This window comes from Phallusia mammillata, chromosome 5 (assembly GCF_965637545.1).
Source record: "Phallusia mammillata chromosome 5, kaPhaMamm4.hap1.1, whole genome shotgun sequence".
Taxonomy (NCBI): Eukaryota; Metazoa; Chordata; class Ascidiacea; order Phlebobranchia; family Ascidiidae; genus Phallusia; species Phallusia mammillata.
Window position 1 is genome coordinate 16,713,613 of NC_137256.1, and position 20,314 is coordinate 16,733,926.

The window sequence follows — 20,314 nt, forward strand, 5'->3', positions numbered from 1 at the left end:
CATTTATGTTCAATAATAAAACATATTGCATGTAAATGTACCTCTTGTTTTTATCAACACATTTCACAACAAAGGCACAACAAAAATATAGCCGCGAATCTTGTTCGATACAAAAGTACTTTATAAGGCATAAGGTACATCATTTTAGGTTTAAAAATGAATTTGTTAACAAAGAAAGTATAATAATCAGGTGTATTGTTTATTAGACGCCTGGTTCACATCAGAGTTGTAAGTCGGGCCGGGCTTTTGGGTCTAATTCGGGTTCGGGCCGGGTTCGGGCTTTGGTTTCTTCAAAAAACGGGCTAGATTCGGGCCTGACTTTACACTCTGTGTCAGTATTTTTTTGAATTAATTTCATTAGCTAAGTAGCCAATTGCTGGGTCTGACCTGATGTCAAACAGCCCTAAAACGGTTGGTTCAATAGCAATTGTCTAGTATTGTCCATTGTGGTTGTTATTTTTGTCCTTTTTTTGGATTCAATGTATCGGCCAGTCAATCAAACTTCCGGGCCTAAACGGAGTTTTCAAAAAGGATTCGTGTTCGGGCTCCAATTTCAGGCCCATTTACAACTCTGGTTCACACTGTTCTACAATATACTGCTTGCTGGCAGTGTCTTTGATTATTATTGCTGATTTTTTGCCGTTGCACCTGGTTTCCATTAGGACACGAACCGTAGAAATAGACGAGTTGTGTCGAATAGGATTAAACCTAACTTTTTGATCCGAAAACGACAAAACCATGCAAATGTAATGAATACAGAGGTTGATTGCAAAGATCAGAGGAACAACGTACACTGACGCCCAAGCTTGAAAGTAGCTAAGAGTCAGTGCTCCACCAAATATGAGCTCACTTGAAACATACACGATTGTCGAAACGTTCACGCGACTAACCACGTAGCGTATTCTACTTTTTGGGTTGTTTTTGACATGAATACGCAAAGGCGCTAAAGCCAGTGAGACAAGGCTAACGTGCAGGATAACTTCCAAAGTCAGGATAATCACAGAAAGGTCGAGTGAGTTTTCCAAGGTCGGCACACATGGTCCAAGAGGGGCCTGCAAGAAGTTAAAAGCTTTGAGAAACAACACAGCTATTTTGGAAAACATAGCACCTGTGCTTATTGCAGTAGGCACGATTCCTTCACAAATTTGAATGAAATGAACTTGTCTGTGTATGTTTCGTTGACGCAACCAAAGTACCACAAAGTTCAAACTTTGTGAGAAACAGCCAAGGCACACAATGATCCCACGGTTTATTGAACACACTCTGTCGCAGTTGTAGTATGGATGAACAGCATCGGCCAAGAACCAACATGATACAAGAAAAACAGAAAGGATGTTTATCGAACAGATTGTGTTGGTTGCACGCATCTTGCTTTTTCCAAAACGAATTTGATAGGTAACAGAAGAAAACAACATGATTAGATTGGTGACGGTCAGAATCGGGCAGATAACCATTTGCACGGTTTTTGTAACGTGCTTGGCGCTGCTGTTGTTCAGGCTAAACACTAATGAGTTGTTGCACATCGTTCCAGGTAGTTTTCAAGAAATATTGTCCAATGAAGCAACTTGCAATAAAGTCTGAAAACAAACTTGTAGTGATCTTAACACATGATTGTGTAAGACTGGGTCCAATTAATTGCCAAAGTTTAGCAGTGTTATAGTAGTTATTTAAACCTGTAAAAGGGGACGGAACATATACTGTTAGTTTATTTACTTAATAAGAAAAAACTAACAAACTCAGATTATCTTTTTTTCTGCTTTAGGTCGAATTGCACAAAAATACATGAGACTGGTTGACTACCAAAAGCATGACCTTTTTCTTCTTGGAATTCATGATAAAACTACCGTTGCCGTTTCCTTTAATTTAAATCGAGAACTCGCGGTTTAAGTTAAATACATTTTTAAGCCTAATACATCTTAACAAAAAAACTTGAATTTACTAAACGTCTTTTCTTCCATGAAAACATACAGGGGCAATTTATCCAGTTTTGTAAAATTATTAAAATTAAGTTTAGTGCAAATCTATCACACATCATAAGTAAAATAATAATACTTTCAATCGTGCGCAAACAATTGCATTCTTTTAGGGCCACTACTTGTCATATGACACTCATTTACCGAACAAATGCCTACGCAATTATATGTTTTAACATCGCATAAAATTACATAAATATTCTAAGCTCTTCGTGGTCTCCCTGAAATTGCTGCGCAGACCTCTTAAGGGACTGCGGACCCCAGTTTGGCATACGCTACTTTTAATACACAACAGGCCCTTGACTGGCGACATATGAAAACAATGCGTTGTCCTCAGTCAGCATACAGATGAAAAGCAAAATATTTCCGAGGAAATCGTAGTTTCTCATTAAATATTAAAAACCACGTCTTCTGCATAAACGCCAATTCTAGGTTTGTTTACCTTGGATTCTTGGTCGTTTACCCAAACTCCGGTGCTTACGAAAGTGCTGCACAAGCCAATATAATAATAAGTTACATAATAATAGGAATATAACTTATGTAAAAGATAGGCAAAATCGGATGTCAAAAAAGTCCTTTTAATTACATTTTCATTACAGTAATTTGTAGAAAGATAAAAGACAACTTTGGTATTTTTTCAATTAGGTTTGTTGTAAATCTACTGTATAGTACCCAGGTGACCATAATAGAAATTCCAGACCCTCAGCCTTCCCTAATGGGGTTACTCAGTTTGTATAGCAAAGTTTAAAATTGGTCGTTTTGGAATAAGTATGCAGGCTCTTCACATTTCGGAAATTTCAAAGCCATCATAAGCGATTTGACGAAACGCTTGCGAATGACCCTTTGCCAGTTATTTACGTCTATTTTGGCAAACATACACCCGATTAGACTGTTTTGGTATGGTAAAGTATCGTGTGTTATTCAAAGATTTTCATCTAAGTGTCACAGATTAAAAGGGGAAAAACCAGAAAGCCTTGCAAAATAAAAACTATTGACGAATCAACCATACTCCATACTTGTGATACTTTCGACTCCATTTGTAGACGTTAAATTTTGTAATATACATCAGTAACGCAACATTTGATTGATATAATGCCCAAAGAAGCTTGGGAAGTACCAATACACAAAAAATAGTTTTTAATTGACATGTCATCCGCAACAAAACACATGAAAGCAAATGAAAGACACAAATTACACGTTTTTATAAAAAAATTGAATTATGGAAACCAACTTAAACGTAAACCATGTAGCATTTAATCAAACCAAGGTGAGTTTGGTAACCGACCTCTGTATATTCCCTCGAGGGCACCCTGTCAATGTTTGACGTCAACAATCTTTTCCAGATCATGTTCCTCGGTTGAAATTAAATTTATGGTTAGCTAATGTAATATTTTATAGCAATTGAATTAATAAGGAAAAACAAGCATTATAATGCTAATTAATTATCGATTGCTTAAGATATCTTACAACATTTTCTCATTTCAAAAAACTAAAATTACTAAATATAATTGGAACAAAAATTATAACTGATAACGTATTTACCACTAAAAAAGTTTTAAATTACCCCTTTTGACCCTTTGGACATTATCTCTTTGGGCATAACCACTCAGAGATTCAGAACCGTTGATGTAGGCCTAGTACATTGTTAATTTAAACTCGCACGATTTTAAACGTTAGGCAAAGATCGTTAAACAAAAAGCTGGAAAGTACTGACACAAAACTGGAAACATATGTTTCTCGTCTCCAGAGCGCACGCTGCATTAATATGAGGTGAAACATATTTTACAATTTTAAAAAAGGTATTTCTAATGCACTTGAGATAGCAGTGTCAATTTTTTTAAACTAGCATTTAAAGATTACAGTTTGGCAGCGTAGCAACGAACTAATACTTTTCAATATCATTGATTGTTATAATTTAATTTTCAATAATACATCAAGCCAAAATGTTTCGAGTCAGGCTGGTTCCAAATGACTTGCGTTTTTTAACCATTGTTGCACAAAACCATTTATATGTAATTCAAGCTTGGTTTGGCCATAAAACCAAATGGTGTGGAGAGAAGAGTTAAAATGGTAGAAGCCCAGGCAACCCAAAGTGAAAATCCAAACTGTTGGTTGTTTTCTGCCAAAGTGGGTCGGTTTATGCCAGTGTACACTGATGTGGCGATGAGAAGAAATATTCCTAAAAACACTTTGTTAAGTCCATCTTAATCAATTGTGAATTTTTTTACTCAATTAAACTTCAACAAACATCATAAAAATGGTAGTAACTTTTATACCATTTCAAGCTTTATTTAAAGCATATAAAGTCAATTTGACTTGTCATCAGAGTATACTGTCGATTCATGTTTGTTTTGTTATTTTTTATGGTTTAAGTCGTCTAATTGTCTAATTTGGTGTCAATAGATTTTGGCTACCATGACTCAAGAATGAAATTAAAGGAGAAAAAGCAAAGATTACACCCAACAACAAATACAAATTAACGGCAGATGACTACAGAGCTTAAAAGATAATACTGAAAACATAAATAAAATGTTTCATGATTTAAAACTATTTTGAATCCATTTTATTAAATTCTAACCTGACAGAAGAAACAGACAACCAGCCGCTTTACTGAGATGGGGTCTGCCATTTTTTACGGCGATTACTAGCAGAATAAGCAGATTGACAAACAGGACGGCAATTCCAAGTATTAAGAAAGCTCTGGTTGCATGAATGTAAGGGGGATCTGAAAATATATATTTAAATGTCATTTAACGACGTACATCTGTAATACAGCATACCGAAAGCGTTGTATCCAAATTGTGATGTAGGCTAATATAGTTTTGTTGTGTTACAAACAGTGTAATCAGGGAAATATTAGTTGTTAATGGACAAATCCGTTAAATCAGCCAAAAAAACACACAATATAAACAACCTGTCGACTGAAAATATAAAAAAATTGAAGCTTTAGCCAGTGCTTATTACCACTCGATAAAATTTTAATGTATTTGATCCCTAACATAGGTTAAAATGAATTTCTGAAATGGATTATCGATTTTTGAAGAAAACAATTGAGGCGATCAAACACATCAATGGTATTAACGGTATAAAGTCAAAACCGGTATTTTAAAAAAAATACGTGCAAAGGAAGTAATTTTTAAATTCTGGTGTGACCTACCGCTATTTGAAATCCCGTTGGAAACGCATCTTTCAGTACTACATGCCTCGAATAAACCTTCATGTGAGTTATCAGCGAAGCTCTCGAGCCATCTAACGGTTCCCAGTGCGATGGCTGCCAGAGAAATACAGCAGACAGCGAGCAGGAAAGAAAACAAAGCGAAAAAGCGGACCTGCTTCATTTCAATTACAGTTCAAAAGTTGTACAACTAATTTTTGTCACTCTGTAAAACGAAAAAGGATTTTAAAAATGTACCTCTTCTAATACACTTAATGAGGGGCTAACCCTCCGAAAAAAAAAAACAATAAATGAAAATTGACTCTCAGATAAAAGAGCAAACTCATAAAAAGAATGCGTAAAAAAGTTGGAGAAAAAGCAAAGAAGCAAAAAAACAACAACAACAATTTGCTAAAAGTCATTTCAAAAGCGATATTACAAGCTTGTTTTTGTTTTCGAATAATTAACGGTTTTCGAAAGCAATGTTATTCCAACAACAGCATCTATAAACAAAGTGTGCAACATTTATGAAACACTTTTTCAACAAAGACCAAAATTACGAAGTGCGTAATTGTGCCAACACATACACCACTGACGACGACGAAGTTAGAAAAACTATGTAGAGAACAAAAACTATTCCGAGCATAGGAAGGTTTTGTCTGTCATAATTAATCTTAAAAAAATTAAACTGCACTTCGTTTAAGTGTGCAAATGTAAGAAATGGATCATCGACATAGCAAAATAGATGAATGTTGTTGTGGTGTTGCTTTGACAGACTCGTAAATAACGTTTAAAATGGAAATAACACAAAAAGAAATAATAAAAGAAACTCAACTACTGTTTTGACAAGTTGATCAACTAATTCTATTTTTAGTTGACAAAGTCTGGGCCAATGTATTGCATCAACAATGTACATCATTGAAAACAGCCTTGCATATATATAGATAGCATCAGTGTAAAATGTAAAGCGTCACAAATGTATAGTTGCAGTTCATTTTGTTATTTGAAATATACATCAAGTCAACACTCCTTCTCCTCTCACTAAAGTGACCCATAATCGATGCTTCCAGACGCTCCAGCCCTGAACGACTCCCTCATTTCACGACGTGGTCGGTTACCACACGAAGCTTGTGAAAAATATGCAAAGGGGGAAGAAACAAGTGATAGTATGGCAGCCACCCAGCCAAGCCATAAGGAATAACCGAACTGGAGGTCAGGACTTTCGCGTTTGGAGCGGGTTTTGCCAATGTAAACTGCACATGCAATAATGAGGAAAACACCTAAAATAGAGAAGTTCTGTTTAAATTTAACGGACACAAGCAAACATCACTTTTTTGTAGACTGTGTGCGCTGTTTCGACCTATAAGATCTCGTCAGTGCAACTGGTGACAAGACATGGAGCTCTATTCTGAACCGCGGCTCTCAGGGCCACATGCGGTTTCCAACTACTAATTTTGCGGTCGCACCAGACCTCAGAAAACCAACAAAGATTGCTACTTTAGCTTTCAAGGTAATAATCTTTAGTGAATTTGTAGGGTCTTGTTTTTTTGCGGCTCAATACACACTTAACTAACAGACTGCCATTTGGACCCGACAACAAAATGGGTCGAGAACCACTGTTCTAAACAATAAAACGAGTAAAATAATTTTGTAAGTATCATGCGAGTGTAAGTTCCTAAATACATGTCAGTTTAAGTATATATCACCATTGCATACCGCGTATAGACTTCCCAGAAATGGCAATCCTGAAAACAATTGAGACCTATTACATTACGATGCAATACACTAACCTGAAACAACAAACACCATAAATGCGACACGTGGAAAACTGTCCAGTCCTTTTTTGAAGTACTGAAGGCCAAGAACAACCAGATCTATCAGAAGCAAAAAACACCCGGCCAACATAAAAGCCCTGGTTGCCTGGAGAAACGATTCATCTAAAAATAAAAAGAAGACTCGAGAAACCAATTCAACACGTTTCATTCACGTGTTGTTGAAATAATAAATGGCTTTACTTATATCTGTTAAAACAGTATCAGGTGCCAAATATGTATATCTTTTTACAACCATTATTGCAGTTTTTTATAATCTCCTGAATAGGCCCAATTGAATTTGACTTATAAAACTTCCAGAACCACCCAAAAGAATGAGTTTTGTCAAGTTACGTAAAGTGAATTATTATCAGTAGAACCCAAGACTCTATCAATTCGAGTTTCGGTCATAGACTATGTATTGAGTTTAGTTTAATCTGACAAAAGGGCCTTCTGTTAAACTAAAAGTGTGCTAAATAACACAATAATTTTTCAATTTATTTCTTTGGTGTTCTATGGTAAAATGTCTCACCTTCAAGCGGTACCCCCGTCACACAGAAGCTTCCTTCGCAAACATGAAATAGACCGAACCTTTCCCTGCTCACTATGTTCGTACGCCACCACGTGGTTGTTAGTGCTATTAATCCCAGCACTAGGCCCGCTAGGTCAAGGAGAATAGCGATTGCAGTGTAAAGACTTTTACGTTGCATTCTCTTGTGTTTACATTTAGTGATTGGTTATACACATCTGCAATGTAAATTGTAAACAACCGTTATACAATTTTCTATGTTTTGCATTTATTTTAGTACCTTTGATAACGCGAATAAACAAAAAGATGTTCGTTGAATGTTGTTGCTTGCACAAAATTCGTAAAATACCATAGCACAACAATTAAGGGCTAAATAAACAAGACTTTGATATGCATTTAAGCCCACATTTTTGTCCAGTTGATTACTCATGTACAGTAACGAAACAAAAATGCAAGGAAAAATCATTACTGCCACAAACGTTATTACACCAGTACTTGTTTTTGAGTTTTAGTTTGATACAAATACGGTTTATGTTGTACAGTTACTTTCAAAATGCCAAATTTTTTATAATTTATCCTTGTTGTTTGCGTTTAACTTTTGTCAACAAACAATTTTTTTTGTCTTTACTTACAATGAAGTCAAGCAATGCTAAACTCTTATATACAACAACATGTTTACCCAACAAAGTGAAATTGTACACTGGTCCTTCCCATTATAAAGTGTTTTAACGTTTCGGGCTTTTAACATTTTTAACGTAAGCCTCACAACCCGACTGGAAAATGTCAACAGAGATTATGTTTAACAGACCGGAACGCTTTCGTCTTGCATGACAACACATTCCAGAACATGAACGTAAACGTAATGGGGCGACTTAATAGTTTAAAGGGGCGTCACCTTAAGTAATGTCATTTATTTATCTATATTTGATATCACACACCCAACTGCTGATTTTGTACACTGGAATAAGTCAATTTGTTGACATTTACCGATGTTATTTATAAACGATAGCAATAGCTTTGTCACGCCAGGTTTAGCGAAGACAACGTTTATGTCGGGATCGTAAATATATGTTCATTTTCTGTTGTTGTATAGGTTTACGTTGGATGTTTGCTTACGCATTCCCAATTTCAGTACATGTTAGCTTAAAGTTTCCACATCAGAGTGGTCTAAAAACGATAATAATGACACTTAAAACTATAGAATCGTTTTATGTAAAAACGCACATAACGTGAACCGCTTTGAATATTTTTGTTCGCCGAAATAATTAGGGTAGGCTACAAAGCACTCAGGTTTGAGTATTAAAATTTTGGACGTCTGGTGCCCCTATATGTTAGCTACACTTCAAACAAAACTTGTGTTAAACGAAGATTTTGTCACTAATGGGTTGAAACAACTGACAAAACTGATTTGTAAAGTCGCCTAAAATCTTATCGATAACCAATCTATGCTTTTAATCTTTAAAGCAGTCTGTCTTCCCACTAAAACGTATCAAATTAATTCTGTACTACACTGTGTCTAATTCTATGCAGATGCCCTTTGACAACTTCTGGTTAAGAAACCAGTGCATGCTGGGTAAGACTGTCTCCAACAAAGAATCAGACATGAAGTTCTGCTGGGGAAAAAAGGGAGATGGGACCCACCCCACAAAGACTTACTGAAGCGTAACGAACTGTTAAAGTGGGGTTAAAAAATCAGAACTCTATTCATAGTATTGTTGGCGTAACTGGGGCTTTGTTCGGCCAAGAGCCAGGATTACTGAAAGCAGGGATTTGCAACAAACTCAAAATGTTTTACCTTACATTTTGAACCGATAGGATAGGCTTAAAAACAAAAATTGCCATGTAGTTGGTTGCACAGGTCGGTTTTTATCTATTTTGCTGTCCCAATTCTGCAGTGTTCATACCTTTAATTGCTTCACGAAGAATCGAACATATGTCTGTTGGCATGAGTGCAAATTTTCAGTGGATATGCATTTAGTTGTATTTTCGTCCGTAAAACAACAAATCTTTTCGAAAATTAGATTTTAATTACGCCAGTTTGGACGTTTTTAGTCTACATATAAAACATTTCCATTTAGCCTGATCTTCACAGTGGGTTTGATGTATTTATCAGCCAGACACACTCAAGAGTGATCAGACAAATAACGTATTACGTCACAAATAAAGTCAACCATTACACGCCAAAGGATTTTGTCAAATTAATATTAGCATCAGTTTGACCTGCAGAAAATAATAAAAAGACGCTACGAAGTCAATGCTCTTGGCACAAAAACAAGTGACACTGTCCTATGGCATGCCATACTAAATAGACGCAAGCCATTTAGGCACTAAATCTTAGAAATTGTTGTTGTCTCTTTTTGCTTTATTGACTGGGGTTGGTTTTATTGTAAAACCACAAGTTTTAGAGCTGGCAATTTTGACACAGCTAGAATAGTTATTTGCTTTTCACCGACAAAACACATACGCATCGTTTTTAACTGCTAACTTAAGCGATACTGAAAATAAAGCGTCGATATACGTTCAAGTAAAAATGAAGATCTCACCACATATGCGAACACGCAGTTCAACAGAAAAATCACGTGACAAAAAGCATTGACTAAAGTGAACACAAATTATTTTCTCATTTTAAAAAAACGCAGAACAGTTTTGTACTTCGAACAAGATTACGTTAACTGTTCAATGGAACAAATTTCGCTGTTTACGATTTTTCGAAGCTCGCTCAACCAGAAAGTCTCCCCGTCGCGCTTTTCAAGAAACCGCTGAAGTTTCCAGAGAACAAGAAGGTGTTTGTGGTCACGTGCCACCCCAGGAATGCCGTCGACGTAGATGTTCGAGCAGGAGTGCAGTAAGCATACGGATTGAGAAATCAGACGGTCCCTTACAGATAAAACAACGAATTACAACTAAGTGGTTTACTTGTACAAACCCGCCATGTGTCATATACTTTTACTTTGTCTCAAAGGCACAGATCCCTGTCTCAAAGATTCGGGCTGAAACCGGATACTCAGCTTATGACCTAATCAAACCGAACCTAAAAATACTGGTTGTGATGACTGATTTCAACCAAACCAGGGATGAGCAATCTATCGATCGCGATCGCCTGGTCGAGAGATTTTAGCAAAGGGGGGCCCATTAAAAGTTTAATGAAAACGTGATACGGGGGTTAAAGAATACTAACAATCCTTTCGTAACAGGTACTTTATTTCGATAGTTACGGAAATAGTAGTTGCTTGAGTTCTATGATCGTTTAATCCCAGAAATTCTGGTTGTGATAAACATAAGGTCAAAAGTTACATAAGTGTACAACCGAGACACGGCTGCTTAACCTGTGCATTGCGTGAGTTTTTTTTAAATACTTAGTCATACAATACATCAGATTACGTTTGTTGACGCAAAAAGTAACAAAGTTTATCCACTACGTTAACTTTTTCAAGGATTGACTCCAGTTTTAAACCGACTTTTTTTATAACTTGGGACATGCCATAGTACGCCAGGCCCATTAAAGGCGTTATACCCAATCAGTCGACCACCAAGCATTTCCCCCACATGGCAAGGCGTAGGCTAGATAAATCCAGCCAGCGGTGGGATTCGAACTCCCGACATGAGCGGGACTAACAACTGATTGCCATGATTGCTGGTCAGCATGAACGCTTCAGGGCTGATCCCAGTTATAAATTTATGTTCAACTTAACTTATGGTATAATTTCGTTTTGTTACCAATGAAATCAACTAGACAGCTTAATTACACTTTTCTGTTATGTACTACATGGGCATATAACTACCTTGGCGGGGAAATGTCTGCTTTTGTCTCCCAATGTGTTAGTTGGTAATAAAGAATCACGTTTAAGGTGTGATAGATTTCAGCGAAGCACTCTTGTTTCGTTAGAAGATCTTCATGTTCGCAAGTTAATTCAGAAAGCAACGCAACTACCTGTACAATAAAAACACATCATATCAAACAAAACGCAGTCATTATTAATGTGAGGTCTAAAATTAGCACAAAAAGCTAAAAATCTCCTGTATAGACTAAGTTGTGGGTGTCACTAAAACTGATGTATTTGTGTATATTTAACTTGTGTGTCTAATTATGGATTCAAATAAAATTGTAAACTTGTATTCTAGAAACCAAGCCCAGAATGCAACACTGTTCTGTTTAATATGTGTAACATGGTATTATCTGTAGGTGCTTGAATTATTTGTACTTTGCAGATATGAGACAATACATGCCTGAGAAAGGAAATTGATTGACGGGTTTTCTTTTGCAGCTTCATCCGTAGACGTGTGACAAAGTGTAGATAGCAAGCTAGCACCTGAAAACATGAATAGCAATGGTTGGCTGATTTTCACTCAAGTGTGCTAAATGTCATCATGTCAACATATTAAATTAAACTAATTGCCAGAAACCTTGATTGGAAGATGGTGACACAATCTTTTCCACAAGAGTTTGAGATCCAACAAAATTGAAAGCTAGGTTTAGTACATGATCTCTTAATGTTGCTTGTACAGTGTAAATTGACAAAACCTCTGCTGTTTTGGTAAGTCTAAGAAAACAACAACATTAGAATCTTAATTGCTTGTACTAATAGAACAGTTTTGTAGCCAATTCCAAAGCAAGTAACATTCACAAAAAAGAAGCAAATCATTTCATATGTTTGATTTGCACAGAAGCAGGATTGATTTTAGAAATCGCAGATAATACATGAACGAAATTGGTTAGGATATACAAAAAATTTGCCTGTATCAAGTAATTACCTGTCGGTGAGGTGCCCTGGCATGGGTTTGGTTGCACTTTCTGGTAACAGACAAACAAAATCCAGTAGTTTGGTAGTTAGTTCCATTGGTTTATTCATTTGAGACTCAGACAAGTAATTATTTACCACAGAAAGAAGACCTACAGTCTACATATAACATAAAGATTGTAGGTTAGTAAAGTTTTATCATAGTCTTCCTCCTTGCAAAAAAACTGTACTGAAATAAAATACAAAGAAAATATACAAACCTTGTCCATAATACTGTTTGCAACATTTGGGTGTGTTCTAATTAAGCAATTGGTCGTACTCAGTGGTGTGAGCAGATGGTGTTTTTCTGTATTGTAAAAAAAAACTGGTTATGACACAAAATAACTGATAATATACATAAAACTAGAAGGGTGGCTTAGCACATATTGCCATTGCACAGACACTGTGACCTATTTCTTAACATATATTTACATCCGACACTTATTTTATATTGGGTCCCATATCATCCACTGTCTTTTATAACCTTAGTTGTTTCCGCAAGCAGAAAGTCATGGGTCCCCACACATGCAAAGTTGTAAATAATGCATTTCAAGAGATTACAATGAGAAAGTTTGGCATTGTATCATCAGACACAGTGATCAGTACTGTGCCTAAATAAATATGATTTATGAAGTAAAGACTATTTAAATTCATTCCATTCATACCTTTTTGAAGGTTTTTCTATTTTATGACTATCTGAGAAAAAAGTGTTAAATAGTGAGAAAGTAGGCTAAAACACAACAATCAGGTCCTATTAATGGTGAATTGTACATGACTGTAGGAGTCTAGTGGAGTAAATGATAGGTACTACAGAGTTTAACAGAACACCAACACCTACAAATGGTACACTCTACAAACTGTCCAAATTTCATTCAATTCAGACATTGTTTAAAAAATTGAACCATTTTGGGGGGCTAGTGGGGTAAATATTGGGGCAACAGGGTTGAACACAACATTCTACACCTATAAATGGCACACTCTATAAGCTGTCCAAATTTCATCAAATTCTGACAATGTTTAAAAAATTTACCCTTTTTAGGGGGCTATAGGGGTAAATATTGGGGTTACAGGGTTAAATAAAACAATTGACACCTATAAATGACAAATTCTGCAAGTATTTCAAATTTCACTAAATTCTGACACCGTTTAAAAAACTCACCCATTTTAGGGGGTCAGTGGGGGTAACTGATGGGGTTTAACACCCAAAAGTGTAAAATATGAAACCACGATGACCCAATTAACAGTCATGTAAAATTTTATCCAAATCGAACAATGTTTAAGATTCTAACCACTAGAGGTGTTATTGACAACATTCGTCAACGCTTCTGACGTCATAAGGCTGTTAATACCCCTCTGACTGGTATGTGCAAAAACGTCCACCAAGTAATGCACAAACACATGTACCATATGTACTGGTGCCTTTATTATACTATTACACTACAGAAATTTTTCTGTTTGTGGTGCGCAGCAACATACAAAAACGTTTTACACTTTGGGGTCTAGCGGGGTAAATACTGGGGTTATCAAGTCAAACAAAGCAAATGGCACATCTGCATAAATATATCTACCATCTGTGAAAGTTTCATCCAAATTCATCAAAGATTTCATGCCAAAAGTGCACGGACAAACTTCACCGGAGAAAAAAAAAGAAAAGAAAAACTGAGTGAAATCAAGATGCGTCCCCTTCAGGGAAGGGGACCCATAATAACTTGTTGAATGTTAATACTCAATATTTGATTTATATAGGTAACACATGTATAATATGTACATTTATGCATTCTGATATAACACATTAGTCTACAAAAAGGCAAGACAGGTTTCTATGTTTAGAGTTTCATGCTTCTACTAATCTCTTTAATTAAATTGTTTATATGTATTGCTTACTATCAATAAAATTATACCTTGTGCATTTTCCTGACTAGCAGTCCACTTTGAAAGGCAATCTTTTGTTGAATCAACAAGATTAGGCAAAATTTGGAAGACATATTCATCACCTGTATATTTGAGTCTTTACTGTATCGGCAAAAGTTTAATTTTACAAGACATACTCAAAAATGCACACATTTATAAAGATCAGCCTTGCATCTATCCATTGGTGTCACAAACAAAATGGCAAAATTACCTTTCTCCAATGAAGAAGATGTTAGATGTTCAATGTTATGAATAGTGTCAATGTATTTTTGCTTTTCCACTTGGTTCCTGACAACAGAGCCAATCATACAAAAAATCGTCAAATTAATAAACTGTAGTGTTTGTAGCCTTACTGATCATGGACCATGCTGCTGTGTTTACATTCCACAAGCAAAGTTTGAAGTGAATGAATAAGCTGAGTTTGGGCTGGACTCGGTAGGTGTGTTGGGATAGCTAAGTATTGATACACAAATTAACTTTAACAAAATCCTTTAGTGTTGGCAAAGTGCAGAAAATGAAGGGTTATTTAAAGTTAATTTACAAAACACAACAAGCAGAAATTCAACATAAAAATGTTATTAGCAGAAGTTTAAGATTACATGCAACATTCTGTAATCTACAAACTCTTCTCTTTTCTCGCATAGTGAGTGGCTTTGGTTCCTGGGATGAAGAAGAACTTTTAACTGGAACCACTCTTGGTGATTCAACTGCAAAGTGAAATGCAATGTGTCAAAAAACTGTATGTAGAATATTATGTAACCACAAGTATGAGCAACGAATACACTAGTGGCATATAGCACTGTTTCCCAAGCTGTGGGTCACGACCCAAAGTTGGGTTGCTGGTTTTTGTAACAATAAGAGCATTTACTTTGTTTCGTAGCGGTATTTTTTTATTTCCCAAGACTTAAAATTGTTGCAAAATAATAACTTCTTGACAACTTAGTGTGATAATGGTTAAATCTGTTTGTGGCGTGATAAGTAATATGTTGGCTCACTGTTGATCATCGTCTGCCTGACAATGTTTTGAAGCATTTCTCAAGTTCGGGCTAAAAGGGAATGTTATATTTGATTGATGTTTTGATTTTCCAATCTGGCGGAGTAATTTTTGAAAGACTTTTCTGATTTACAGCAAAAAAGGAACCAAAATAGTAGGAATGCATTTCCATGGGTCGTAAAAAACCACAAAACAAAATTTTGGGTCAGGTCCAACAAAGGTTTTTGGGCTGCGAAACCACAAAACAAAAGTATTTAGGCTGTGACAAAAAATGTTGGGAACCACTGGCACATACAGTAGAAATGAGATGTAAACTTTGTGTAAAAAGAACAGAACTAACTTCACAAACAGAGCAAAAAAAATGAATTTTATAAAACGCATTGCCACACTTTATTTTTCCATTGTTGCATCACTGTGGGCCATTATTGGAAAGTAACAATACCACAGGCGATTCTTTAACTTTTCTTACGCAAAGTTGTAGTAAATGGATAAATGTAAAGCATTCCCATGATTTCTATTACATATTATTAACTTCACCATCACAAAAGTTTCAATCTTGCTGCACTTTTGTTTGAAAAACGTGGTAAATACATGTTTTAGCCACCTTATAAGCTACCTGTATCAATGCACATCTACCTTTTAAAATTTTGTGTTTTGAGGATGGCACTCTTGGACTTTCTGGTTTGACAAATTTGATCTTTTTATGGGAGATGTCATCAGCCTGGCTTTGTCGCTGATTAGAAAACATACCTTCTCTTGTTGAGGAAACACTGTGAAAAGAAAACAAATTGCATTTACATGCCTCTTAAAAAATCATGTTATGGAATAGGTATTGTAAAAATGTATTACTGTAGTTGCAACTGTTATGGAATTATTCTGGGCCCGAACCCTGCAATAACGGCCCACCACCAAAGCCAAAGATACCGCGCACTGGTTTAATTTTAGGCTGCGCAACTTTATTGAAACTATAAAATCAACAACGATAAGTAGCTACGTTAAAATGCAACAACACGTGGCGACCTTTGACCAACCAACACCTCATGTTACACACGCCACCCAGAGAAAAAGCCTGTTTTACATAGCAGAAGTTGCTTTTGTAAGTGCCCAATTGGTAAAGCAGCATGTTCCAGGCCAATTAGCGCAACTCTTGTAGCCCTACAGGAAAATGAAGGGAATGCTAACAACGTGCCACAAACCAAATAACACAAGACAATAGAAATGCGCGTGATGGTGCCAAATCAGTAAAACAAAGTGTACAAAACAACATAATCATGCATGACCAAAATATTTGGTCACATTTCCCCCAGCCTAGATATGTCCTACCCCCGTAGGACCACACATGTGTCTCAATTTTTTTTGTAATGGCTTTAAAATCATTCGCTGCAATGTGTCATTATGTGCGGCTGCAGCCTATAAACGTTTTTCACTGATGACACAGAGGTTGACCATTGCTCAACCGCAACTATTCTCGCACTGATTGTCTTCTGCTTTTCCATCGCTTGTTGACAGGTGATTCGGGATCAACTCCGAAGAGGAATACATCATGCAAAGAATTGTACTGGTTGGGGCTGTCTTTGGTGCAATGTCCGACGCGCGCAATATAATCAGACGTCAGACGGCCAACCTTCTTGAGGTAGCAAATGTATCTTAATCTATGTTGGTCGATTGGCCATCGCAAGGCGTAGCACTTCATGCAGGAATTTTGGGTCGTTGCATGCCGCTTTAGTTTTTCCTTGACACAGGGGTTATTGAGCTGCACAAGTTCCCGTGGTAAGTTACACTCTCCGCTGAATTCATCGTGTGGCAAACGTTTCACTGGCACATCACAATCCCTGCAGAATTCATCGGGTGGCATACGTTCCACCGGCACATCACAATCTGCGCTGAATTCATTGTGTGGCAAACGTTCCACCGGCACATCACACGGTCTGCAGAATTCATCGGGTGGCATACGTTCCACCGGCACATCACAATCTCTGCAGAATTCATCGGGTGGCAAACGTTCCACCGGCACATCACACGGTATGCAGAATTCAACGGCTGCCACACGTTCCACCGGCAAATCACACTTGTGTACCACAGCGGGCGTCATTTCTGGCGGCGCAAACCATGCTCGCTTTTCCATTTGATCCTGGATCCAAAAATCGAACTTTGCTGCGCTTCACTTTAGATTCTCATACGGTGCAGCCTGCAGATCAGGCACAGTTTCGTGCAAATACGCCAACTGATCTTCAGCAACCAGGCTCTTTAATAGCGCTTGCTTATCTAGTTCTGGCGCTTTCACATGATCACAATAGGTTTCTAACAGTATAGCAAAGTTATAAAGGCTTAACCTTCCGCCGTATCGCGGTGATTGTGATAAAACATATAAAAACATGGTTAATTTCGATTTTAGTTTATCCGAAGGAACAAAACGCTGCCCAAAAATTGACTTGTCTATTTAAACTAAACCAGCGGGCGGTGGTGAAAGGGTCCTGGCGTGATGCTGAAACTATTAAAAAAAGAGAGTTTTGAGTTCCAAAGGTATTATAGTCAAAGATTTTTCATTAATCTTTTTTGAGGCAAAGAAGCAATAACTTGATCTTGTCAAAATTAGTAAGTGATATCAACAAAGTAATATATATATATATATATATATATATATATATATATATATATATATATATATATATATATATATATATATATAAACAGCAGTGCTTCATAAACTTTAACAATTTGATTAGTGGACTAAGATAAAAATCTTCTAAAACTAAAACGAAGTGTAGTTAGAATGTAAATCATCGACTCTTTTACCAATATTAACGTGGTTTAAGAACAAATAGAAAACATGTATATTTATGATTCTAATGCAAACACTAGTCTACAGCAAATCTTACAGTTTTGATTCTTCAGAAAGCATTTTGTTTTTGGTTTCCAAGTTTCTTATCAAATTTTGTGCCTCTTTTAACTCTGCTTCTTTGAATTGCACTTGGTCTTTAAATATTTCAATCTGCAAAATATATTTAGTTTATGTACAGTATTCAAAGAAGCTTACAAAGTGATATCAATGTTTGTATAATTTCAACTCACATCAACCAGTTAAAATCATATGACCTTGACGTTTAAGTGTTGATTTTTTAAATTTTGTTTGTTACCTTTTTGGTCAATTCCAGCTCTTTGTTAGTTTTTTCCTTTTTTAATCGAGTAGCTTCTGCTGATTTTAGTTGCCTTTCCTCATGCAATACTCTTTCGGTACTGTGCAGTTTATCACGTAGCAAACTTGCTTCTCCACTACTTTGCTTGTTACGCTGTTCAAAATCTTTTACCTATCAACAATATAAATTATATGTTAAAATGACTTTTTCAATACAATTCTTTATATTACACTACTTCAGTATGAAATAGTATAAAATTCAGTTAACATTTGAGAGAAATAAAATTATTATATATGAGTGCAAATAACCAATCAAACCTTTAACTCATATTGGGCACATTGTTGTTTTAGCCTCTCCAATTCCATGTAAACATCACTTGGGCCATCACTACTTAATTTGCTGGTTGTTGCATTCTTGGACAAGCTACAAAACAAATTTCGAAAAATAAGTGTAATTCACTTCATATATATTAACATCAGAAATGTTGTGGGTCAGAGTAGCATGTTTTAAGATGAAGTTGGGGTTGATTTTTGTAACATCTCGAAGTTGAATTTTGTCCATAGGTTTGTTTGCTAGACTGCTTCCCCAGTCTGCAGAGTATGGCAGCTGCACGCTCGATTTTGTTTTGAAAAAAAATTTGGCACGCTGAATTTTCGGGTCGTGCACACTGGACATATAGGTCCTGCACGCACGAGATCTCGTCGGGAACTGTCATGTTCTGCAGACTGGCTGCTTCCGTTTTTTGGTAACATTTGTTTAAATATAACAATTAATGTATATTTGCAGTTGAGGGAGTTTATGTCAGTTCTCCACAAACAGGCATTTGTTTTAATGCAGTTGTACAAGTTTTTCCCGGCTGTGTTTTTTGCTCTTCTAATGTGAAGTACATCCAACTGGCCCAACTTACGGTACATATATATTGTCAGATTTAATATTGCACAGCCAAAAAATCAAAAAAGAAATGCTATTTAACTTGGAAACAGCTGAAATTTCAGAGGTAAGCCTTATGTAAACATATTTACTTGTTGTTTGGTTGCTTAAAAGCAAATTTCCCAGCAATTTGGGGGTTTGACTCTTTGACAGTGGTCTTGATTTCCTTTGTTTTTGTCAATTCATTTCCATGTTTCACAGCATTTTCTACTTGTGATGCAACCATTTCAAGTTCAGCAAGTGCATCACCAGTGAAAATGTCATCGTCGCCGAACAGGTCGTCAGCAATATTTTGTGATGAAGTAGTGTTAACACCACTGTCATAACCAGAACCAAGCCGATTGCCCTTGGATATGTTGATATTCAAACAGTGTGCTTTGTTACCAGGTGATGATCCAACTCTTGGACGTTTGTTTGCCGGGAATCCGTTAACTATGCTTGAGCCAGAATTTCCATGTTTCCGAATTTGTTGTGCTCTGGGGTTCATATTCATAGTCACAGTAAATACCATAGCAGATTACTTCGCAAAATGCTCTACTTTATACGAAAGTAAAAACAAACCTTCATGGTCTGATAAGTAGTTTAGATTTGGAAAATATTAAAAACATAACAATTAACAACACAATTCCAATTCTTGGCGCAATTGAGAATATGTCGCTGTCGCATGACGCTTTTGTAATGTCGCACAACGGTTTCAAAGTGTCGCATATGCGTCATAAACAGACAGCATAAGACCAAATGAAAGCAAATAAACAAATGATAACAAACCCGAACGCAAAAATTTTTGACTACATTTGGCTAACCCCAACAAAGAATTTGGTGATAATATGATGTTTTGGTGATGATGTCGTACTTATGACTGCGAAAGTATCTTGCACTGAATATATTTTAGTCCCTAGATATGTAGGCTACTACTTGTCTCGCCTTAGTTCAATGAAGGGAAAGGGAAAGGGGTTTTAACGTCTTTGAAAGAGTTTTTCAAACCAACAAACAGGAATATACGAAATGGTCGTGTTTCGAGTCTTTACATGTCGCGTAAAAGAGTTTAACAGGTCCCCATTACAATAGGGCATAAAGTATGTTTCAAACAACCCTTA

General features: G+C 36.3%; 2 protein-coding genes across 3 annotated transcripts; both read right to left on the bottom strand.

Moving 5' to 3' along the window:
• Positions 1–3,058: 3,058 nt before the first annotated feature.
• Positions 3,059–5,342, bottom strand: LOC145230002 (lens fiber membrane intrinsic protein-like). The gene is made up of 3 exons (XM_080095352.1): positions 5,131–5,342; positions 4,552–4,698; positions 3,059–4,152 (listed from the first exon to the last, which is right to left on the bottom strand). Exons 1-3 carry the CDS (start codon positions 5,309–5,311, stop codon positions 3,980–3,982), a joined length of 501 nt encoding a protein of 166 aa, XP_079951478.1. The 5' UTR covers positions 5,312–5,342; the 3' UTR covers positions 3,059–3,979.
• A 4,210-nt stretch (positions 5,343–9,552) lies between these two features.
• LOC145229064 (uncharacterized) lies at positions 9,553–19,849 on the bottom strand. 2 transcript variants are annotated; one of them, XM_080094320.1, is made up of 16 exons: positions 19,310–19,831; positions 18,605–18,710; positions 18,288–18,458; positions 18,030–18,142; positions 15,787–15,920; positions 14,756–14,863; positions 14,510–14,609; positions 14,368–14,444; positions 14,147–14,239; positions 13,814–13,873; positions 12,467–12,552; positions 12,220–12,365; positions 11,872–12,008; positions 11,695–11,777; positions 11,250–11,398; positions 9,553–10,344 (listed from the first exon to the last, which is right to left on the bottom strand). In XM_080094320.1, the coding sequence occupies exons 1-16, from the start codon at positions 19,726–19,728 to the stop codon at positions 10,131–10,133; spliced, it is 2,196 nt and encodes a 731-aa protein (XP_079950446.1). In that variant the 5' UTR covers positions 19,729–19,831; the 3' UTR covers positions 9,553–10,130. The 2 variants fall into 2 exon arrangements, with proteins under 2 accessions (XP_079950446.1, XP_079950447.1); XM_080094321.1 differs by lacking the exon at positions 13,814–13,873 and having other exon boundaries at positions 19,310–19,849.
• Between the last annotated feature and the right edge of the window lie 465 nt (positions 19,850–20,314).